At 40.3% G+C, this 24,750-nt stretch overlaps 2 protein-coding genes across 6 annotated transcripts in view; one reads left to right on the forward strand and one right to left on the reverse strand.

Annotated features, from left to right (window-relative positions):
- LOC120913772 (pre-mRNA 3'-end-processing factor FIP1-like) overlaps positions 1 to 2,803 on the forward strand; it is a 53,048-nt gene extending 50,245 nt beyond the window's left edge. Inside the window, exon 15 of the mRNA XM_040323971.1 lies at positions 1,432 to 2,803. Coding sequence (XP_040179905.1) covers positions 1,432 to 1,564 — 133 coding nt within the window. The 3' untranslated portion in view covers positions 1,565 to 2,803. The remainder of the gene's footprint in view (positions 1 to 1,431) is intronic.
- An 8,013-nt stretch (positions 2,804 to 10,816) lies between these two features.
- LOC120913773 (ligand of Numb protein X 2-like) overlaps positions 10,817 to 24,750 on the reverse strand; it is a 96,759-nt gene continuing 82,825 nt past the window's right edge. For all 5 annotated transcript variants that reach the window (XM_040323972.1, XM_040323977.1, XM_040323974.1 and 2 more), the window contains exons 6-10: positions 24,374 to 24,550; positions 22,400 to 22,574; positions 20,747 to 20,972; positions 17,053 to 17,211; positions 10,817 to 11,542 (exon numbers count right to left, since the gene is read on the reverse strand). In XM_040323972.1, coding sequence (XP_040179906.1) covers positions 11,407 to 11,542; positions 17,053 to 17,211; positions 20,747 to 20,972; positions 22,400 to 22,574; positions 24,374 to 24,550 — 873 coding nt within the window. In that variant the 3' untranslated portion in view covers positions 10,817 to 11,406. The remainder of the gene's footprint in view (positions 11,543 to 17,052; positions 17,212 to 20,746; positions 20,973 to 22,399; positions 22,575 to 24,373; positions 24,551 to 24,750) is intronic.

The raw sequence follows: 24,750 nt of genomic DNA on the forward strand, positions 1-24,750 counted from the left end.
ATTACGTATGTCAGTGCTACAGTTTGAATTTAAAACATATTTGTGTGAAGTTAAGTCATGGATTGTGGAAACTAACTAGTGTCAGGTGATTGTATATAGTGTATACCACATTTACCACTGACTAATGCAGAGTTGCAATGCAAGGAGATCAGCTAAAAGTAGTTGGATCTGTATGTGCGTTTATAACGAATCGAAATTAGTCGATTAGAAAAAATCGATTAATCGCACACGAAAATTTTAATCAGTAACAGAGTATATATATATATATATATATATATATATATATATATATATATATATATATATATATATATATATATATATATATATATATATATATATATATATAATGTATGTGTGTGTGTGTGTGTGTGTGTGTGTGTGTGTGTGTGTATGTATGTGTGTGTATGTATGTGTATATGTATATATATATATATATATATATATATATATATATATATATATATATATATATATATATATATTCTCTTTAAAATTGTCAAACCTAAAAAATAAACAGACAGGCAGTATATGCTGCGTTGGTCTTGTTTAGCTAACACCTCGTGCTCTGGGAATTGTGTCATGCATTAAATGTTTATTTTGTAAAGACAGTTTTACAAAACCAGTCGGAGTGCAAGTACAATTTTGCAGATATAAAAGGAAACACAAAAGACACTTGGGGGTCCATTTAAAAAAAAAAAAAAAAAAAGCTTGTGTGAATAGTATTTGCATAAATGTCACATGTAATGTTTTTATGTGAAAAAAAAAATTCGATACTTAAAGTAGTTAACATAAAGTGGTTAACCCACTATATGATGATCATGCCATCCTCTGTTTATATAATGCTATGTGCCCCTGTGCTGTATTAAAAAAAAAAAAAAAAGATGCAGATTTGTACCTATATCAGAGCGTCTCCCGGTGCTCACATGACGACTCGGCTCTCTCCTCTGCCCGGCTGCCAGCTATAGCGAGCGGGGCCGAGCACTGCCACTGACGTAAGCCGATGAGGGAGATCCAAAGAGTCATGTGAGCGCCAGGAGCCGCTCTGATATACGGTACAATCTGCATTTTTTTTTTTTTTTTTAAATACAGCACAGACACTGGGATGCATAATGTTGTATAACAGAGGGGGATGGCATGCTTATATTATAGATTTCATTGCACCGGGAGGGGACATTGTATATCCCCCAGTATGATGTGGTTGTTTAGGTGTCTAGCAGTTTTTTAAAACAAAAAAACAATAGGGGTTAGATCTTTTAGGTGAAAAGGTTTGCTTTCATACATGTCCTCATCCTGCTAGTGGATTGTGCTTTTTGTGTGTGCAGAAAAATGTAATGGGTAACGAGCAATTTATTTTATACAGCACAATGTAATATTTGTATTTTATTCGTGGCCAATGTTTAATACGTAGTATCAATTCTTGCAACTTAGGAAGCAAGACAGTGAAGAAAAAGAAACGCATCGGCGCCATAAGCGTAAGAAGAGTAAACGGGGCAAAGAAGAGAAAAGTGCAGACGAAGAAGATGTCGGCACACACGGAAACCGGCATGAACTACGGGAGTAAACTACTGTATCAACTCTTTATGCTATCTAGCACATGGAGCTTGGGAAAAGTATGACAACAACCGGGACACTGTAGTACAGGGTGACGGCTTGAAAGAAAACATGCGCATAATTGGCCATGAAGCACAGTGAATACCCTTTTACTGTGTCTAACTCTCCATTGTATATTTTGTGTGATGATCAAGAATTAGCAGAATTATTACCTTGTACTGAATGAGGATTCAGAACTGATATTTACTTGCCAACTGTGTGCACTTGTAGTGGCAAAAATAAAAGTGCATGATCCTGTACTTTGTATTGTTAAAGTCAAATACTGAAGCACGGATTGGAACCTTAATGGTGTTGAACTAGGTAAGCTTCCTTTTACTTAATTTTCTCACATGGCCATATTCTGCAGAATACAGTTCATGTTTTCACTTACTGCTGCTATGAAAATGTCATTCGGATTTGTCTGCTGAAGGTTGCCAATCCTTCCCTTAAGTGTGTCTACACAAGAAATGGCAAAATATGGTTAACGGTTGATTTTTGCCCTTTTTTGGTTGGTAAGAAGACTGGCTCATGAAAATAACACTTGCTTTGCACTAGTTCTGTTTTAAGTGCAATGTAAAACTAAGTATATGCTTTCTTCAGAAGCAAAGAGCAGTAAGCTGTCTAATTGGTGGACCCTTGGCATCTGAATTTATTGTATACTATGAATGCTGCACGGTTTCTTTTCTCATTGAAGATTATCACTATTCGGCTGCCAATAAATGGGGCCGATTATCTTATTAAAAACAAGAGATTGTTGCACATCTGCACATTCTCAAACCCGTGAGCCTTTTGGACTGGGTGTAGTCATTGGTGACCAACTGAGGATGAAAGTTTTTTTACATGCACTGCATTTACCAACTAAGTCCACAAAATGCATTGTGCTAGGACAGAGAGATTTTAAGGGTGGACACACAACATAAAGGTTTTTGTGCATTGGGCTGCTTCACACCAATTGCTGCCCTGTTGATTTTATCACTTACTCTTTATACTGATTTTTGTATATGTCGAACATTTTTGTAACTGGGGATGAATGAAAACGCATTACCATTTAGATTGACACTAACTAAATGGTATAAAATAAAAAAAAATTCACTGCATTAAATACTTATTTATTGGTAAACTATTTATCTCTAAGCACTTTGATATGTTTTCATCATAATGTGAACCATGTCTGTGTGAAGAACAATAAAACTGGAGTCACTGAAGTTAACATTGTCTCTATTTCATGAAAAGTTTCTATTTCACACAAAGCAAACAGTCCTGCAATTTTGACTTCAATAACAATCCAATGGATCAAGGCAACATAACACTTTCCCTGCTATGTAGATTTATAAATAAACTGTTGCAAGTAGGTTTACGGTCAACCTGTGTTATCAAAAGATAAGTGAAAGCGCTTCAGATTTCTAGATTGTTATATATATAGCAGCTGGATAAGGTATTCCTTTCATCAAGGAAGTTCCTGCCATCCCTATCGTAGTAAAGAAGATTGCTGCTGTAAGTAACTGGCACATACACAGTATGGCGAGCTAATACTGGACTTTAACCAGTGTTGTAAAGATGGAGTTAAGCAATGCACCTGTCTAGAATGTGTAAATATCTGACATTCTTAAGTGAGGTACTTTAATTAAAAGGTTTGTCAATTTGTAATGCTAGATCTGGGTTTTATTTTCACATTTAAGCTAAAACTTGAAGTACAAGAGGTGCTATGTTTCCACACGTAAGATACATTTTCCACATATAGGATAAAATGAGCATTAAATCCGTTTTTGCATATAGGCTAAACCTGCTGCTGGATGACACATTAGCAACAGCATATGTAACTGGTGCAGACTTCTTATCTTATAGGTAGATTGGAATATCTTTAGGGCGGCGTAGCCTAGCCTGTTTAGGCTACACCGCCGTAAATTAGCTAGGCTAGTAGTGATTTTCAATCTACTTACCTGCTAATCTACGGCGGAGTAGCCTCAAACGAGCGGTCGTAAGGGCGCCTAATTCAAATGACTTGGAGGGGGGCGTGTATCATGGTAATGAGGCTTGACCTCACGTTTTTTTGACGTTTGACACTGCGCATGCGCCGGGCGCCCAATTTCCCAGGGCGCATTGCGGATAAGTACGCCGTACGGGCCTATTGATTTCGACGTGGACGTAAAAGACGTAACTCCCGAACGGTGGCCATACTTTAACATTGTTATTCCACCTCATAGGTGGAATAACTTTAGGCCGCCTAAGGCCTTACGGAAACGACGTAATTTGACTGCAGCGAGCTGGCGTACGTTCGGGAATCGGCGTACGTTCGGGAATCGGCGTACAAGCTCATTTACATAATCTACGCCGGCCGCAACAGAAGCGCCACCTAGCGGCCATCCGAAAAATTGCAAGCTAAGATAGAACGGCGCAAGCCGTCCTATCTTAGCTTTGTTTAGGCGTATCTCTGTTTGAGCATACGCTTAAACATACGGCGGCGTAGATTCGGAGTTAGGTAGGCTTATCTACTGATAAGCCGGCCTAACTCTTTGTGAATCTACCTATTAGTTTTCAGATCTCCCTCCAATGATTTTAAAAAGATCTTCCTGAAAACCTGCTTTAATAAAATCATTGACTGACCAGGTCCTTAAAATAACATAAGATGCCAACACAACAGTGGGAAAATTATTCCAATTGGCTTTAGTATACAATACAAATCAATTTTCATAATATATCTTGGGGTCTAATTTCTTAAAGTTGTTGTAAAGGCACAAAAACAATTCACTGTGCCAGTCCCTCTGTTTTATCATGCCCTTGTTTTATCATCTTCCTCTGATTTTAAGGCCACAGTGGGAGGGGCCAAGATCAGCCAGGGGGTGTCGGCCAGAAGACATCAGAATTACAGGATCCTTTGCTACAAGTGCACTTGTTGTAGATCTGAGGGGAAGCTCTGTTGATTTGATCATCCAATCATGTGGAAGCTAAAATGCTTTTTTTGTTTTTTTCCCTTGCATGTCCCCCTCAGATCTACAGCAACTGCACTGCAAGTGCACTTGGATTTGCATTTAGTAAATAAACCGACGGGCTTCTACGCTATGCCGGCTTTTTTAAATGTTTTTTTGATTTTTGTTTGTAATGTCTAGAGCTTTACAATAAATTTACCCAGCTGTTTTAAAGGTAATACACATTGTTGCCTTACTTTTTTCGGCCCACGGATTTACCTATTTGGGAGGAGGAAGGTATTCCCCCGCTGCTGCCTTCAGAGAAAGGAGATGCCGAGCGGTCGGATGTTCCAGCTTGCCTGATAACCCTTGCAGAGGTTTGTTTCTGCAGACGCGTTGTTGACCCTTGAGGTCCCATCCATCTGGTAAGAGTACCCTATTAGTCCTGTGTTGCACTGGAACAAGCTTAAGTGTGGTGGTGGTGCACGGCAGCCTTGCCATCTATCTCCTCCATCTACCCACGTCTGTGCGGATACTGGCCATTCTTCCCTGCATCTACAGTTTTGTGTGTTCACTTGGACTCTGTGGTCATATCATTTCTTCAATCTTTGGGACATTGTTTCATGGTTCCTCTGTCCTGGTTGGATGCCAGAATTGTTACATATATTTTTATGTGTAATTTTCTGGATTGTGAACATCACTCGAATATGAAAATAGATAGATATATATAGATATTTGCTGATGCTATTCAATGTTTTTTTCAGCTCTTTATTCACATATTATTATTGTTTAATATTATAACATTTTTATCATATACTCACCTTTTGATAAGCACTCTTCATTTTTGTGTCAATTTATGGATATATTTTGGCGTTAACACTATTCATGAGTATTGCCTGCCATCTTTTTCCTATTTACTTAGCGTAACTATATAGCTTTTTTTACACAGTTTTTTCATGATTATCACATGTATATTGTGTTGCAGCTCCTTTTCAGTATTTAGAATTTTATCAATTTTTTATTATTAGCGCAGGATTATCTTTGTGTTTTCTATTAGTAAATAAACCCCCCCATGTTTTTATAGCTTGATAAAAAAAAAAAAAAAAAAACGTGGTTGGCAGTGATCTTCATTAGACTCTACTGCCAATAAAAAGTTTGTGTTGAGGCGCGAACTTTTAATGTGTAAACCAAATATCTTGTATATAAATCCACATAAAAAAAACAAAGTGAATAAAGGTAAAAGATGTATGTGCTGATGATGGCAATAAGTGAATATCCTATAATCTATTAAAATAGTAACATTCCGTATGCAATTTCTTTGTCACCACATGTTCATTTGCGATCCATGCTCTTCTTACTTAAAAATTACTTATTTTTTATAACGGTGTCCTACAACCTGTAATATGGGGGGGCGCACTCACCAGATAGCTTTGGACCACCAGGACCCTCACAGCTTATATAGAATTGCTTTGTGTTGGTATGGGCTCAGCATACATCCAGTGTCACCAGATAGTTTTGGGCCACCAGGACCCTCGCAGCAGATGCCTTCCAGTGAAATGCATTGAGATCCTTATAGTGGTGGTATTTCCGGTTTCGTCATCTCAGACTCAGGTGGAACTCATGCCAGCTGATAGACACGAGCTGCAAAAATGTTAAACAAACCAGGCGCTGTACAGTGGGCGCTGCTATACAGCACAGGGAAATTTTTGAGTTTTCTGGCTTATGGGGAAAAAATTGAATAACCTTATTGCACGATTTTTTGCCATTTTCTTATTTGGAAAATCCCTGCTGGTGACACTGGATGTATGCTGAGCCCATACCAACATAAAGGAATGCCATATATGGTTCTGGTGAGTGGACCCCCTTCTTACAAGTGGTGGGGAAAATTTATAAAAAGGAGCACTATTAAAGTGGTTGTAAACCCACTTTTCAAAAAAACACCACCTGCAAGATAAAGGCATACTAGCTTATTGTGCAATACTTGCCTTGGATCGAAGCCCCCGCAGCTGTCCTCGTAAACCGCTCCGGGGGTTACTTTCTGGGTATGCCGGAGCCGCGATGACGCCAGTCACGGCATGACCACCGTTTCTAAAGTGCGCATGTGCCGCAGACATCAGCGCCTGTCATTGTAATATCTCCTAAACCGTGGAGGTTTAGAAGATATTTCGAGCACCTACAGGTAAGCCTTAATCTAGCTTACCTGTAGGGAAAAGTGGTAAAGGGTTTACAATCACTTTAAGTAAGAAGAGCATGGATCACAAATGAACATGTGGTGACAAAGAAATTGCATAAAGGACTGTTGGCGATAAGTGAATATCCTGTAATAAATTAAGACTATTGGCAGCACGGAATTGTTTTACCTTTTTATTCACTTGGTTTTTTGATAAGATATTTGGTTTACACAATAGTTGGCGCCTCAACACAAAATGTTATATGTATTTTTTTGCATATTTACCAAAATTGATGTCAGCTGCTAGATAAGAAATTACATAGGAGTTGCCATTCCATTTTTATATTTAACTTTACTGCCGGATAATTTATAGCGAGGGGGAGGGTTGGCTCAGCTCACACACTGGAGCCAACAGGCGGGGGGGGGAGAGAGAATAGGGTTGCAGATGGAGGCATGTAAACTGACCACAGTAATTGGGGGATCAGCAGCCATGATTACTATGGTCAGCACACAGTTTGGGGGGGGGACCAGGCAGAATCAACCAGGTTTTTTACATCTTAGAAAGGGGCAGATTAGACAACACAAACACTGTGCCATTTAATCTGCTTTTAGGGAACAGGATCATATTTGTATTAGTTGGAACCACTTTAAATTCTTCCCACCCTTGCCAATTCTGTCATGACATTTCTATATGTGAAATTTTTATTTATTTTTGGCTATAAAATTACTTGCGAGAGATGGATATCTATCTCTAATTTATATTCGCAGAGACACTAGAAAATAAAATGGTTGTTGCAATTTATGTAAAATGGTATTTGCACAGAAGAAATGAACCTTAATGAATTTAAATTCAAGAAAATGCTATAAACCATTGTTTTGTAAAATGTAAAAGCTGATGTTACATCGAGTAAATAGATACCCAAGATCTCATGTTTTAAAATTGTGCACGCTCGTGGAATGGTGCCAAACTATGGTTCATTAAAAAAATCTCCATAGCTGACGCTTTCAACATTTTTACAGGTTACCCACCAGTTTAGAGTTACAGAGGAGGTCTAGTGCTAGAATTATTGCTCTCGCTGAAACATTCATGGCAATACCTCACGTGTGGTGCAAACACCCTTTACATATGTCGGCACGCCCTACGTATGCATTCGCTTCTGTGTTTAAGCTCCAAGGGGATGGAGGCAATTTAAACTTTTTTTTTGTACACTGTCCCTTTTTTATTTTTTATCACTGTCACAAGAAATTTAAAGGGGTTATAAAGGTAAAAATTGTTTTCCCTAAATAGCTTCCTTTACCTTAGGCCCCTTTCACATTGAGACGTTATTCATGCGGTACAGCGCTAAAAATAGCGCTGCTATACCACATGAATAAATCTTGCCCTGCAGGCTTCAATGTGAAAGCCTGAAGGCTTTCACACTGAAGCGGTGCGGTAGCAGGACCGCTCCAAAAGTCCTGCTAGCCGCATCTTTGGAGCGGTATAGGAGCAGGGTGTTTACCGCTCCTATACCGCGCCTTCCCATTGAAATCAATGGGAAACCGCGGTAATACGCCTCTGCAGAGGCGCATTGCGGGCGCTATTAACCCTTTTTCAGCCGCTAGCAGGGGTTAAAACCACCGATAGCGCCAGAATATCGCGGTAAATACAACGGTATAGCGGCGCTAAAAATAGCGCGGCTATACCGTCACTGCACCTCCGCTGCCCAATGTGAAAGCAGCCTACGTGTATTCCTCCTTCACTTACCTCATCCTTCGATTTTGCTTTTAAATGTCCTTATTTCTTCTGAGAAATCCTCACTTCTTGTTCTTCTGTCTGTAACTACACACAGTAATGCAAGGCTTTCTCCTTGGTGTGGAGAAAGCCTCTTGAGGGGGCAAGCAGGAGTGTCAGGACGCCCACTAACACATAGAGAAATGAGCTATCTGCAAAGTAGATAGCATCCTGACTTGCCTGCTTGCCCCCTCCCCCCTCAAGAGGCTTTCTTAGAAATAAGCAAAATGGAAGGATGAGGTAAGTGAAGGAGGACTACACTAAGGTAAAGGAAGCTATTTAGGGAAATGTTATTTTTACCTTAACAACCCCTTTAAACACCCTTTGTGATAGAAATAATGCATGAAAAGGTCCTTTATCGAGATCTCCTCTACCCTGGAAAGCATGAGCTTAAAAAAAAAAAAAGTAATAATAATTCATCTCTGCTTTCTAGGGGAAAAAAAATTGCAATGTTTACATCTGCCAGAGCTGTCATGCGCATCCAGCCAGACAGGATCATAGAGAAGGCTGGGTACCATATGGCCAGCTCTATGGTAAACCCGGTGCTGCCGCTGGCTTCCCAACTGAACGATAGCCCGGAGAGGAGTGTATGGGCAGCGACGGGTTTGCACCATTTTAACTATGGTTTCTATCTCTTGCGTAAGTCACTTTTTATACAGTAGATTCTTAACTAAGCACATTTGATACCAAATTGTATTTTACTGACAATTTCATGCACAACCTCTACATTGAAATTAAAATCTTACTCAATATCCTGAGCAGTTACTGTGCTGCAATAAAAAAGCATAACAAAGTAACATTCTGACAAAATAATTTTTAATCCAAACTTTATTTCACAATTTAAAAAATCCAATTTAATGTTCCTGAGATGTTTTTTTTTATTTTATTTATTATTTTTAATCAGGCCCATTCCACAGCTACTAGTTTTAATTGGGTAATCTGTAATGTACAGTTAATTGCTGGCAATGCTTTTTATAATTTGTATAGAGATATTTCCTGCATGTTTGTGTTAAAAAAAAAAAAAAAAAAGCCATTCAACCAAGGTTGGAGTTCAGCTTTACAAAATGCTCTGGATAGTGCAATACATTGAAGCAGCGTGTACTGCATACAGTTAACTGTGCTGTCTTCCTACCCAAGTCCCAACAACATCCCTTCTGCACCTGGAAAGCAACAGCTGGTCCTACAGCATCTCTCAGCCATTCAGGAAAAGTTGGGCAGATGGCTCCACCTTGGCCATTTAGAGAACCTTGCTTTCATTGATAAAATATACAAGGCTGTTCCTGAATGGATGAGATGCCATATGGCTGACTGTTTCTGGGTGCAGAAGGGCAGTTGCTGGGGCAAGAAGACAGCAAGTTTTAATATATGCAACACAAGCTGCTACACATCAGCCATAGCATTGCAACAGTCTGTACATGTAAGAATTGCTTTGAGTCAAAACATTTTTCAATAGTGACAGGAATTGTGGCGTTCCAATTTAAGTCAGGGAGGTTGATTTAAGAATTAAGGTATTTTTACTTTGCCAAGTGGATGTAGGTAATAGGGGCCAGATTCACAGTGGAGATACGACGGCGTATATGCCGATACGCTGTTGTATCTCTGCGACTGATTCATAGAATCAGTTACGCATAGATAGCCAGAAGATCCGACAGGTGTAATTGTTTTACACTGTCGGATCTTAGGATGCAATACAGCGGCCGCCGCTGGGGGGAGTTTGCGTCGTAAGCCAGCGTGGGGTATGCAAATTAGGAGTTATGGCGAATTACGACGGATTTTCGCATTCGCTACGTCACCGCTAGTCTAGTTTCCCGTCGCAAAGTTAGTCGTCGTTTTAGGTGCCCTAACTTTAGTCAGCAAGCTAAAGGCGCCTAATTTAAATGGCACACGCCCATTTAAATTGGCCCGCCTTGCGCCGGAGGCCGCCGGTGTAGGTTTTCATCACAAGTGCTTGGTGAATAAGGGACTTGCGATGAAAAATTGCGGCGGTGTAACGTATCTACGATATGTTACGCTGCCGCTCTTCTATGTGAATCTGGCCCTATGTGCTGACTTAAATCATCCAATCACGTGCAAGCAACATTTATTTTTTGTTTCCTTTGCACATGCTTGGGTATTTCTTTTGCAAAGTGAGTTTCCGCCACCTTCACTAAGAGAAAATTCCTTTGCAAAGTTGACATGCTTTTATTTTGTTAGTAACTCAACCCCACTGTGTGTTAAAGTGAAGGTCAATACTTGTATATGCCTTATTTAAAAAAAAGTTTTCACAGGAGGTCTCCAATTCATTTGCTGGATTCAACATCACAAACATTTACATACATTCCCACCATCTGGGTACCAGAGAACAATTCACTAGTTACAAAATGGCTTAGTCCACAATCACAAGATGTTGGTAAAATGTAATTTAGAAAGAAAGTTGACTGTGACAGACCCAAGTCAGAGACCAGCATATATACTACATACACATCCCTGTTAAATGTTTTAAGAATTCTTTAAAAACCGGCTGCAGCGGACAATACACATTACTGGTCATCTACAGAAACCCCTTTCATAGTACCAGCTGGTATACCTTATATAAATTAAAGGCAAAATGGGTAGGTAGACAAAAATTAAGGCAATATTACTTATTGTAAAATAACAATGCTGTGTAACAGCAAACTTCATTTATCAATGACACATAAAATCATTAGGAAGATCACTGAAGGTGGAAAGTGCAAGTTCAGTGGATTGTCTGAATGGTAGTAGTAACCCTTTATCCTTATTTAATTGATAATTTTTTCAAGAAATGCTGTATCAATCATTTTTATACTTAGTGTGAAGCTTTTCATCTGTGATTCAGATATCTACACTAAATATTTAAAATCTTGTCCTTAAAAATAAATTGGTCTACTTCGTGGCAAACCATGAACACGTTAAGGTTTCTAAAAAGGTCTCAGACTTTGTGAAAAACAAAAATAAAAGTTCCAGACTTATACGAGACTCCCAGGCCAGGAGACCACTGTCAGCGTGACCCTGTTCTTCTGCTCTTTCAACATGGGGATCAGCTCTGCGTTACTCATTCCCATGGCAGAAACACCATTGACTTCAACAATCTCATCTCCACACCTAGACAAAGAATGAAAAGAAACCAATTACCATAATATATGTACTAAACAAAAATGCCACAACAATTCAACTTTTTTTTTACTACTAACAAAGTACCTCTTCCCATTCTACATCCTTCCCTACAGAAGCAGATAAGGCCACTGGTAAAGCCTTCCTTCCCTTCAGGAACCTTGCTTACCTGAAAGATGATCACTACAGGCAGTGAATATCCCCAATGTATGCAAGGCCCCAGGGGGAATTAGACCCACTCGGCCGTGTACACATTGTTCACAGCCGTGATGTTTTCCTGAGCTGCAGCCACACTTGTCACTTTTGAATTCACACAAGGCCAGACACAACTCAGTCAAGTCATAATGAATCCCTTTCCTCCCTGCCACTTGATTGGACAGTGCAACCTGGTAGAGAAATGAGGGGAGGAAGTTGCAATCTTATTGGGTGGATGGGCAGCTAGGGACTTGAGCCCTGCTACCATACTTACAGGGACCAGGGCTGGAGAGAGAGCAGCCCCAGAGCCTGGAAATAGATTCTAAATGCTACCAAAGTTTGGGAAGCCCCCCCAAAGATGGAGCCTATGTGTATTGCCTGTTCTCTACTATCAACTGTCCCCACCAACAACTGCCTGTTTTGTTCCTCCCCCACCAGCAACTGCCCCCTCTGTCCTTGCTAGCTAGTACCACTTTCTGTCCCCCACCAGTAACTGTTACTTTCTGTATTACTTGTACCCAATATCAAGTACCCCCTTCTGCAACTGCCTATCCCCATTTATCAGCTACCCGACTTCCTCCACTTACAATTGTTTTTCTTCCAGTGACATTACCAATGCAAGGACATATCCCCCCCCCCTCACACACACTGATGCCAGAGCATTTTTATAATCTAAATGTATTAATGCCTAAGGGATTAAATAAGGAACTTAATTTACAAGTGTTCCTAGAAGCAACCTAGATTCCTTTTCTGGAGCTAATCTATTCATGTGTACATTTATTTTTATATATACATATTAATGTTTTACAGTAGTGTGTCCCTATATTTATTTTTGTTCCATTTGTGTTACACAAGAAGGAACATCTGTATCTATGATTACTTTTCTATAACGGTCTCTTTTTTTTCTTGGATGACCAATTCTTTGTTTAGTGTATTTTTTCAACATATATTTTTTTCAATAAGTTTATATCCGTTTCAATATTTTTTGCCGTGTGTGCGCAATTCATAGGCAATTGCTGCCCATGGGGATCTTCTAAATGGAAAACCCACTTATATACAAGTTATACAGTATCATCCATGCACTTATTTGTTTTGATTATGCACATTGCGCTTTTGTCTTCCCTTTAAAGGAAAAAGTATGCTGAATATGAAGGTGTATTTATATACATGCCGCAGCAAGAGGATGCCACGCCCTGATGAAGCTAGGGACTCCCAGCGAAACGCATTGACGTCATGCCTCTGTGTATTCGACGCCATTCGTTGCATCCCTTTGCTCCCATTGCAGCATAGCCGACATGGCGTGCATTTGATTGCCAGACCGAGAGGATCTGAGGCAGTATCCAGATGCATTCAGCAGCACTGTGCTACAGACTTATCAGAGTGGCCCACAGACACATCCAGTGTGGTGTCTCCTTATGAAGATTTGCAGTTTGCGCTACGAGCAGAACTGAATGAAAGGGGCTGGCTTCCACTTTACCGGTAGCACGTCTCAATTATATTCTTGTAGCCTTTCAGCTTACACCTAGATATATAAATATGCCATTCACCATGCTGTTCATTATGCCTCTTACATCTGTCAGTCATTTCTGTCCATGTGTAATTGCCTATGGACAAATGGCACATTTACTCTGGTTGTTGCTTCTTTTGCCAGTATATGCCATTTGCTATTCATCATTATCCTACCTGCCATTTGACTTTTAGTCATCGCCATTAGCATACATTAATTTATGGCAGCCTTTACAGACTATTCTGACTTTTATGCAATCCTGATGGCCATTTGATCCTGCCTTGACCTGCAGCTCTCCAGTTATTTCAGCCCTTATATGTACTTGTTGCTACACATTGGCTACTGGTATCCACAGAGCTATTTTGCCAGTGCTGGCCAGCTTACTTCAGCTTTTCATTTCATAGTTACATGAATTGATGTGTGGGAGGGTGGATGCATGGATGGTGGAGGATCTGTTTCTATTACGAATAATTTTTTCCCATTTGATCACTATATCCCTTTGGTTCATCTATGTGGCACTGTTGACTGTTCCCTCTGGTATAGTCTCACTTCCTTTGTATGCAGTATGAATATTGGATGGGACCCCCACCAGCGCCCCCTCTCGCACCGACACTGTATACAATACATCGATTCATGCATTGCATGAATCAATGTATTGTCGCTGCCGCCGACTATTCAGATGGCCAGTCCCCTGGCGAGCACCGGCCATCTGAATAACGGCAGCTGGTTGGCTCGGATAGGCTTTGCGATTACAGCCCTCTGGCTTCCAGATGCTTATCCAAGGGACGCACGGGGGGTACGTTCCTTGGATAAGACTGACAGACGTCTCAGCCAATCAGGTGCACCAGTTCTGGTTACCAGTAACCCGATTGACTGAAGCATCATCAAGGGCAGGAGAAGACATTGAGGGACGGTAGAAGCAGGATGGCTGACCCCAGAAAGGAAAGTGCCAGGCGGGGGAGGGGGCATTTACAGTGACGACAATTGCTGGGCACAGTGGCAGCGTTTGATGGCATAGTGGTGACAATTGCTGGGCACAGTGGTGACAATTGATGGCATGGCACAGTGAGGCTGCCTTTGATGGGCACATTGAGGCTGCAATTGTTTTTTTTTCGTTTGTTTGCACACCCCCCAGAAATGTTGAGCACCAGCCGCCTCACTTTTTTTTTGCCTGGGGTACCCCTTAAGATCCATAACAGACCAGAAGGGCCAAGTAGGTATGGGAAGGACCCATGTGCTGTTTTTATTAATGCTGGCTTTTTTGTTTACATTCTGCTGTCAGGAAATATGCAATTGGGGAAATCAGGAAGGCATTTTTTTCCCCCTGTTGTAGCAAAATTGGATCATGCTTTGCAGGAGTTTTTCGCCTTCCTCTGAATCAATTGTGGGTATAGGATTGTATGTTTTTTTTATTGGTTGAACTAGATGGATGTCTTTTTTTCAACCTGACTAAACTATGTAAGAAAGCTGCACTGCGTTTGTGTGAACAGGCACCATTGAAAGCAATTGTATTTTTACATACATCTATGCAAGTATACACAGACCTGGAACACTCTTAGCATTTGCCTGGAAATGTTGGCTAATCGATAAGATATCTTCACCTTGGCCAAGTGTTTTTCTTATGGGAGTAGTGAAGTTAGAGCCATAAAGCAGGTTGGAGAATGTATAAGAGGGCCATGCTGTTTCTTCTCCTAGCCATGATGATGCTGTGCTATGCAATAGATGTAGGTGGGAGCCGCTAGCATACCTGGGAGCTTTTGGAAACTGGAAATCCTGAAATTGGGAGTGGAGTAAGGGGCAGAGCCCAAGACTCATTGGGGGATAATTTATTAAAACTGAAGAGTGCAAAATATGGTGCAGCTCTGCATAGAAGCCAATCGGCTTCCAGGTTTTATTGGCAAAGCTTGATTAACTTCAACTTGTTCAGTCAATCTGCTTCTAACATGCACAGCTACACCAGGTTTAAAGGATACATTTACCTTTTGTAACATGCTGCATCCATATTCAGGGTGTAACATTTTACAGATGTACTGGCCCCTGACCCACTCGTTCTTACAGCCCTGCTGTCGGCTTGTAGTTTTTAATGAAGTACCACTGCGCTGTAGTAGTTCATTCTCTCTTCCTGTCAGATTGCATCTGCTTGCCCCTATGGGATGTACAAGGAAGCAGATACACTGGCAGATCTGCTGGTGACCTGCATAGCACCAGCGATCTACTGGTCACTGGTGCAATGCTTTACAGTCTCCAATTTTTTTTAAATAAATGCACATTTTTGTTTGCCTGCAAAATGGTGTACGTTTATTTTTTATTTTTTTTATAAAAAGTGAACTGCAGTCTGCTCACATAATTTGTAATAAAAACATCTTTGCCATTTCGAGGCTTCCCTCCAACCACTTTGCATATTATTTTATATATACTGTGATTCTGTACCTGCCATATGCTGCAGAAATCTCCCTCCACTAAGTCTGGCTGCATCCATTTGAACAGTGGGCAGCTGAAGCTGCTGCCTGTTCACTTCCTGGATTTACACATACACAACTCATTGGCCCTCTTATGACTCATCCCCCCCCTTCCTTCCTGGCAAACTCCCACAAGTGAGAGAAGGTGCTGTGCATGATGTCAAACGCCTAGGCATTTTACCAGACAAGAAACAGGAAGTGGGCTGTAAAAGGTATTTACTGGCAGAACAAATGTTTTACTATCCAAAGTTAAAACAAGGGCAGAGGATTTAATAGATGGAAAGTTGAAATAAGTTCCGCTTTAATAAATCTTCCCCATTGTCCCTTACCTCAATAGTACTAAGGCTTACTCTGTGCTTGCCAACAAGGAATATAGATTCTTCCTCCAATATCTCCTGCCACCATTCTCATAACACCATTACCCCCAGCATCATCAACCAATGCCTCAATGACCCTTCTGTTATCTGTGCATCTACCCCCCCCCCCCCCCAGATGAGGGGACATTGGACTCTCAAAAAGCAGTGGCACAAGAATCAGGTGCCTGAAATTTTTGTAAACATTCTGTGGTGGCCACAAGATCTGAAACGTTATTATACTGTATGCATTCTACTGTGCTCCTTTTCCCTCTCTGTATTGCTAGCTCCTAAATGTGCCCTGTTCACACTTGAATGCAGCCTTCAGGGGAGCTGTGGTGCGGTGCAGAAATCTGCACCGCCTACATTTGTCCATCGCACACTACAGCTCCAGTTAGAGCCAATGCAGCCTGATGAAATGCACTAGATAACTCATTACTGTTGCCTCTAAGCTCTCCTGCCTCCCAAGCCTCACATCCCACCACCACTATTTCCAGGGCAACACAGACTTTCCGTAGCTGCAGACAATCAGGGAAGGTCTGACACTGTTACATGACCAGATCAGAATTCCCTGATGGCTGCAGTTACAGAACATCCAATTGGTTGGTTACACATTACAGGAATGAATGAATACATTCTCAGAACTTGCAGCACCACGCACTGTGGCTGTGAAAATTTCAGGGATTCCAGTATTAATCCAGCAACTGGATCAAAATTCTGGCAATACTGGTTTAATTTTGGCATGATTCTAGGTATAGCCATTAGCTACTTATTTTCATATCTTTGTGACTTCTGTACGTAATCAACAATATCAGCACACAATTTAAAGAAAGGCTAATTTTCCAAGGCTGCTGACCCTCTAAAGGTACTATATGCACTACAAAAAATAAATCAGGTCGCTTGGCCCCACTGCCAAATGTAGCCTGTTATCCATCACATGCTAAATACAATAGTTTTTTTTTTTTTTGCTGAAGACTTTCCACCTACTTTAATCGCCCATCAAAAAATGCTGGAGTAGCTGGTACAATGGTTTTAATGAAAAATGGCTGATTCCCTTTGTTTTCTTCATAGCCACCAACAATGCTGAACCCCCAGCTTTCAAAAGTTCTCTTCCGTAAAGAAATGTGTCGACACCAGTGCAAGCAGCTGTTGGAAAAGAAATTGTGGCCACAGAAAAATTGTTTTAGTGACACATTAGAAAACAATCACACATCGCTTATTTTAAAAAAAAACAAGACATTTAGACCACAATATCATAATCCTCAAAAAAACTGTAAATCAATCTGCACACTTACAATGAATACATTATACTAAATATGAAAAAACAAATATACGGTACATAAAAAAGCAAAGAGGTTGCAAGCTAAAACACTTAAAGGCAATTCCGCAAGACCTTCAACTGTGATCCATAAATAGCACCCCTGGGAGCCACACATATGACATCATCCAGCGGCCATCTTACCCAGCGGCAAAGTGTTTTGTCCCAGCTCTGTGTTATTTCTACAGGTGTGCTGCAGGCTTTGTGCCGTTATCTCCATTATTCTCCTGCTTCACACATTGGCTTTTTCCCCCTTTCCTTTGTGCTGGAGGATGTAGGCTATAAATGCTCCCGTTTAGTTTTTTTTCCTTGGCTCTATACTGCAGGTCTCTTCCTCACTATTCTACTCCTTCAAAATGACTCCTTCTACCCTCTGGCATCGGGTTCCTCACACTATGCCCTCTCTGTGATCCTGCTTCAACTAAGAGGAGAAAAACAATAAAAGGATACCTTTCTGCCTGCATATTAATCCCATTTGACTAAACTGTAGTACTGACACACTTAATTATGACCTGCGTTTCAACAGCCATTAAACAAAGACAAACATACAAGTAAGATGGAGCCCTTGGGATAGATGTTCTGGACTATCTGGAAAGTCCCACATGGAGTCTGCCAGGAGTGGATGTTCACGTACCACATCCTCCTGGGCCAGTTTGGTGCAATGAGCATCACTGGAACCAAAAAGCCTGACAATCATTCCACCACTCTGACAAATGTGGGCACTCTATCATTAAGAGAAGGGCCTGGAGACAAATCTGGCTGGCTTGGAAGACCATGTCTACCGATGAAAGTATGTCAGAATCAAAGTGTAGGCATGAAAAAAGTATGAAAGCAACCTTTCCTAGTTCCAGTAGTCCCTAGTCCCAGTTCAAAAGAGCCAACTTCCCTAAACTACGATCCTTGCTAGAACATATTAAAAATGAAAAAAAATCTTAAGAACAAAGAACACGGAAGAAAAAGGAGTATGCCTTAAGAACATATTAAATAAGGGTATTAGTCAGTGCATCCCAATGGAAAATAAATTTAAAAGAGCTAATAAAATTCCTGGATGGCTTAACACCAACATAAAAATACATATAAAAGCAAAGGAGAAGGCCTTCATAAAATACAAGGCTGAGGGATAATCATCAGCATTCCAACTTTACAAAGAATGCAACAAGAAATGTAAGGGTGCAATCAGGGTGGCCAAGATAGAACACTAAAGGCACATAGCGGAGGAGAGTAAAAAAAAAATCCCAAGAAATTCTTTAAGTATATAAATAGTAAGAAAGGGAATGACAACAAATTATGAAGGGAATCTGGTTACTAAGGATGGAGAGATGGCGAAGGTATTGAATTTATTCTTCTCTTCAGTATTCATGACAGAAACGGGGGTCTTCAGTAACCAAAACTGCAATGTTTATCCTCATGACACACCACAGGAAGCACCCTCATGGCCAACACAGGATAGAATAAGAAATAGACTTGAAAAACCTAACATTAATAAGTCACCGGGACCAGACGGCATGAAACCGAGGGTCCTTAAGGAACTCAGTCAAGTAATTGCCAGACCATTGTTCCTAATTTTTACGAACAGTCTACTGCCTGGAATGGTACCAGCTAAAAAGGAGAAAAGCCAATGTACCACCAATATTTAAAAAAGGGCCAAGATACATGTCTGGAAATTACAGACCAGTTAGCCCAACATCAATAGTATGCAAGCTCTTGGAGGGGATAAGGGACTATATACAAGATTTTAGTAATGACAACAGTATCATTAGCAGTAATTAGCATGGATTAATGAAGAATCGTTCTTATCAAACCAATCTATTAACCTTCTTTGAGGTAAGCTGCCATCTAGATAAAGGAGGGCCCGTAGACGTGGTGCATCTGGATTTTTCAAAGGTATTTGATACACTTCCCCATAAACATTTACTGTACAAACTAAGGTCTGTCGGCATGGACCATAAGGCGAGTACATGGATTGAAAACTGGCTACAGGGGCAAGTTCAGAAGGTAGTGATGAATGGGAAGTACTCTAAATGGTCCGGTGTGGAAAGCGTGGTCCCCAAGGGTTCTGTCCTGGGACCAATCCTATTTAATTTATTCCTAAACGATCTAGAGAATGGGATAAACAGCTCAAGCTCAGTATTTGCGGATGATACAAAGCTAGGCAGGGCAATCATTTCTCACAGGATGTGGAAACCTTACAAGAAGATCTGAACAAATGAATGCGGTGGGCAACTACATGGCAAATTATGTTTAATGTAGAAAAATGTAAAATAATGCATCTGGATGGCAAAAATATGAATGCAATCTACTCACTAGGGGGAGAACCTTTGTGGGGATGGAGAAGGACCTGGGGGCCCTAGTAGATGATAGGCATAGCGTTGGCATGCAATGCCAAGCTGCTGCAAGCAAAAAAAAAACAGAATATTGGCATGAATTAAAAATGGTATTAACTCCTGAGATAAAATGATAATTCTCTCACTCTACAAGACTCTGGTCCGGCCGCACCTAAAGTCCAGTTCTGGGCACCAGTCCTCAGGAAGGATGTGCTGTAACTGGAGAGAGTCCAGAGAAGGGCAACAAAACTAAGGGGAACCTTAGTTATGAGGAAAGGTTATGAGCACTGAACTTATTTACTCTGAAGGGGCGCTTTATGATTTCAATGTACAAATACTGTACTGGTGACCCCACAATAGGGATAAAACTTTTCCACAAAAGGGAATAAAAAAAGAAAGACACACGGCCATTCACTAAAATGAGAAGAGATACATACATAAATACATTTATTTCAGACAGCTAAAATCTGGAAGCAACTGCAGGCTGCATGGCGGAGCTCACCATGAAAAATGGGGCCTGAAATGGGACTTCTAACTTTTTGTCCGCTGGGACAAAAATGGCTGGGTCCACCACAGGGAATATCCATGTCTGCAGAAAACCCCCGTAATAGGATGTTGTTAAGGAAAATATTTAAGAGGAACAAGGAGCTTTTCAGGGAAAGGTCAGTCATCATATAACACAGGCTCTAAGAGCAAGTGAATTTGCTTAAATGGTTCTACCAGATTTGGGCAATTTTAGGGGAGCCATTCTGGAGACCTTGGTGAGCAGACTCAGGCTGCTTCAATGCTAAACTAAAGCCTTCTGAGTCAGAAAAGGTAGCATTGGTATCCGTAGCCACCCGCTCCTTAACAAAAACGCTCCTAAACACTGCAAAAAAAATAAAAAATGCTGGCAGAAAACAGTTCTGCATTCTTAATTTGATTGAAGAATAGGGCAAGTCAGCAGTGTGCATCCCCAAAAATATAATAAAATAACACATATGTTCTTTAAACCATTATTATGTATTATTTATAAAATTAAAATGCACGAGTAACATACCTTGGAAGGCCAAGCCAGTTTATCCATAGTGGAGACCAGATGCCACCAGGGTCCCTCATGCCCTCAGCACCTCCCTCCGTAGGCTCTCCTTGTCGCTCTGTGGGTGCTAGCTCCAATACCTTCAGGACCACAGTGTGTGAAGCAGCATTATACTTCAGAGCAGAAACTGCATCCATATAGCTCAAGCTAGTCAGGTCAGTCCCATTTATAAGAAGAAGAACATCACCTGTACAGAGAATGTATGTTCAGTCACACTATTATGTCAGGTAAGATGTAGTCTACTGTACATACAATAAATGTAGTTCTAGACATTCAATATAGTATATAGACTTTTTTTTATTTATGATCTCTTTTAGAATGAATCTATCCTAAAAATTAATTTTTACTGAGCATGGATTAACATTTAAGCTAATAAAAATCTTAACTTTTCCCCAGCAGAAGTATTACAAGTGAACAGATGGCTTCATCAACCCAGAAAAAATGCATTTTACATGAGCCTCTTGAATTTGACCAATGTAAAGCTTCAAGTGTGCTCATAGATTTAAAAACTGTTCATTGCATACATGCTCAAAGATAATCATCATAGATACAGATATATTTATCATATAGGCAGTGAAATGTGTGCATGTTTGCATCTTAAAGTGGTATTACCAGATCACCACTTTAAAAAAAAAAAACGCTGACATTCTGTGCACAGCCTACACATATAATGGGGAAATTAGCACTTGTTTTTACCAGCTAAGCAGTGGTATGTACTGTGCTTGGGATCCTGGAATGCATAGGGAGCTTTATGAAAAAAAAAAAAAAAAATGCGGGAAAGGTCAGCTAACCCTTTAAGAGAATAATACCTTGGATTGTTGTCACCTGAACAGGAGTAGAGGGGAAATTTCTCAATCCCCTCAACCCCTCTTACGAGTACTGCAGTTTAAAGGTGGCATTTCCTATCACTTAAGGAAGATAATCTCTTACTGTACCTCTAGGGCAAGAAAAGTGCAGGAATCTTTCCTAGGTTACCAAAAATAAAGTTACTCAAAATTTAGTTTTACACTTTAAGTGTCTTCCATTCTTTAAAGTATATGTGACATGTGTGTATACCCTTCACCTTGTAAAACAACATATTCAGTTTAACATAGAAAAGAAAGGTAAAACGTTTGTGTATAGATCTAAAAAAAATAGACCGGTATATCATAAAATACCAATTTTTTTCTCTTTCAGATGAGATCACATTCCCTCTGTTCTCAGCTGCACAGGGAGCTCAGATTGCTTAGGGATGAGAAACAACAGCACACTGGTCTTCCCAGTGAAAGGCTGTATTGGTAGGGGTATCAGCACAAGTCTAATCATGGCAGAAGAGCAGGCTGTCCAATGCTGTGCTCTCATGCATAGTTTAGTTTCTACAGTTTTTAATAGGAAAACAGAGGGACTGACAGGAACACCAGGGATTTCGCACAAAGGAAGCAATACAAAGAACAGGAAACTTTTTCATACAAGTACATGGTATAACAGGCACATCAGGAATATGAAATGTTCGGTTAACATTCTTTTACTGTTCAATGCTATGCAAAATATATGCTCAGTTGTATGGAATGTGGAAACCTGGTCCCTAAAAGTGATTTGCAACAAATACAATAACAAAGCGAGACACGTCTTTACCTTTTTTAATTCTCCCATCCCTGAATAGACAGCCAACTGGCTGAACACTGGACACATAGATAGGGAGCCTATTTTTATGGTCACGGCCTCCTCCTATGGTAATTCCCAGAGATTCTCTTGGCTCTTTCTTCAGGGTGAGAGTCTTTTCCTGGCCAGAAAGTACAGGAAGTTGATCCTATATTTTGTGTATGGAATTAACAAAAAAATAATACAGGTTAAGGCTTAGCAGGTAATATAAATGAACTTGTCTCACTAAACTCCTTAAATATATATAGAAAAACCTATTCTTACAATGAATTAAATAAATACATGTTTTTTTTTATTTTTTAATGATTGTCAGCACAGAATATTTAGTGCTTAAGCTAGAAAACGGGGGTTAATCAAAACTAAAAGTTTGTACCTACTTAAAATGTCAGCATAAATCAAGAGAATTCAACAAATATTTGCCACTTTGGTCAAATGCACTGGAGTCAATAGGAAAGGCAAATTAAGGTGTTATTGAGGGTATTTTTCTTTAAGGGTGTAATGTGCTCTAAAATTGCTCTCAAACGTTACTAAAGCTCCTTTAAACTATCCTGGACCTGTTCTTGTGCCAAAATGTACCCTAATTTTTTTGCCTCAGACGCAAAACACAAGCCCAAAACTTTTTTCTTTCATTTTGGATAGAGCAAGGGAGCAACCCCTGTCACCTGTTTGCCATCTTTCTGGCATTAGAGATATTTCCCTTCACTTCCTAAACCATTAGCCACAACAGGAATTGGGAGAAAACCCCTACAATGTTAGAGAAATCCCTGGTTGTCACCAGAATTTGTGTCCCCATGGGAAGATTGGCAAATTTCACATAAGCAGCTCAATAAGTCAAATGAAGCGTTTGTTTTAGCAAAGTGTTGTGGCAAAACCTATTTTGGCAAAATCACTCCACTCATCCCTGGTAGACAATAGATTATTAAAGACCCCTTTCACACTGAGGTGCTATAACGCTAAAAATAGCACCTGCAAAGCGTCCTTTTACATATACAGTGTGAAAGCCAGAGGGCTTCCACACTGGAGTGGTGCACTGGCAGGAGGGTAAAAAAAAAGTCCTGGTAGACGCATCTTTGAGGCGCTATAGGAGCGGTGAATACACCTACCTCCTACGTCGCCCGTTAACCATTTTTTGCCCGCCAGCGGAGGTTAAAAGCTCCCCGCTAGCGGCCGAACAGCGGTGCGAATACGACAGTAAAGTGCCACTAAAAATAGCGGCGATTTACCGCCGATGCCCCCACCGCTCCAGTGTGAAAGGGCTCCAAGACATGCAACACTAAGGTGAATTTAAGCTACATGTTTAATTAATTCTAAAACAGTAAAAAAATACTATCCTTGATAAAAAGTAGAATCATTTATTGTACTTGTTTCCTCTTGTTCAAGGATAACCTATACCATTGATAGTTTTTTTTTTTTTTTTAAATCCCCTACAACAGGATATACAGCCTATGAATTCATTGGGGACCAAGGTCATCAGTGTGGCATGAGCCCATGCACTGAGAATTTATAGCTCTAGCTTTAAAGGATGAACTAAACTCTAAAGTTGGCCTCATTAACAGATCATGTACTGTATCCTTTCTGAAGAGGGGCACAACACATTGTTTTGTTGTCAGATGAATGTAGATTGAGTTGGGTGTTGAGTGCTACTGCAAGATACACTTACCACTCAATGACACCCAGGTTCAAGCATGAATTGGCAATCTACACAAGGTTTACTTTGTAAAATCTGTATGTTCTGGACTATGAGGAACAGTGGATGTCACACAAAAGCCACACACATAGCCATCCACACAAACGTTTTCGACCCAAATGCTGATCTGGTGAGTAAATAGTTTCTGCATGGCACAGAAGCCATTTACTCTTTTCAAATAGGCTCAGAACAGGCACCTGTGAACAGATTGTGTTCTCTTGAGACTAATTCCTAGCAGACCCTGAACTTTTAATACTTACCCTCTGATGTGTGGATCTCCTCTGGCTTGACTGCTGACCCTGTCTCCTGCGTGCATGCACAGGGCTTCCTCCATTGCTACTGCTACTGCTGCTACCTGATGAAGTCCCATCTTCTATATCTATGGGCTGTGGTGTGGTTTGTCTGAGGACCACAAAGTTCACTCGTGCCTCGCTTATCTGTAAAAACAACAAAGAAAGCAGCATTTACAGCCATATGTTAGTAAACAATTTGAGGTTAACTTGTTTTTAAAATGTATATACAAAGTTATCACAGTCTACAAAATAAGAGATTCCACATTACGCAGCCATCATCACTAAAACTCTGAAAGCTGCAATGCAAAAACCTACACAAATGATCTGACATCATGAATAATACT

The sequence above is a fragment of the Rana temporaria genome, chromosome 9 (assembly GCF_905171775.1).
Source record: "Rana temporaria chromosome 9, aRanTem1.1, whole genome shotgun sequence".
NCBI classification, from domain to species: domain Eukaryota; kingdom Metazoa; phylum Chordata; class Amphibia; order Anura; family Ranidae; genus Rana; species Rana temporaria.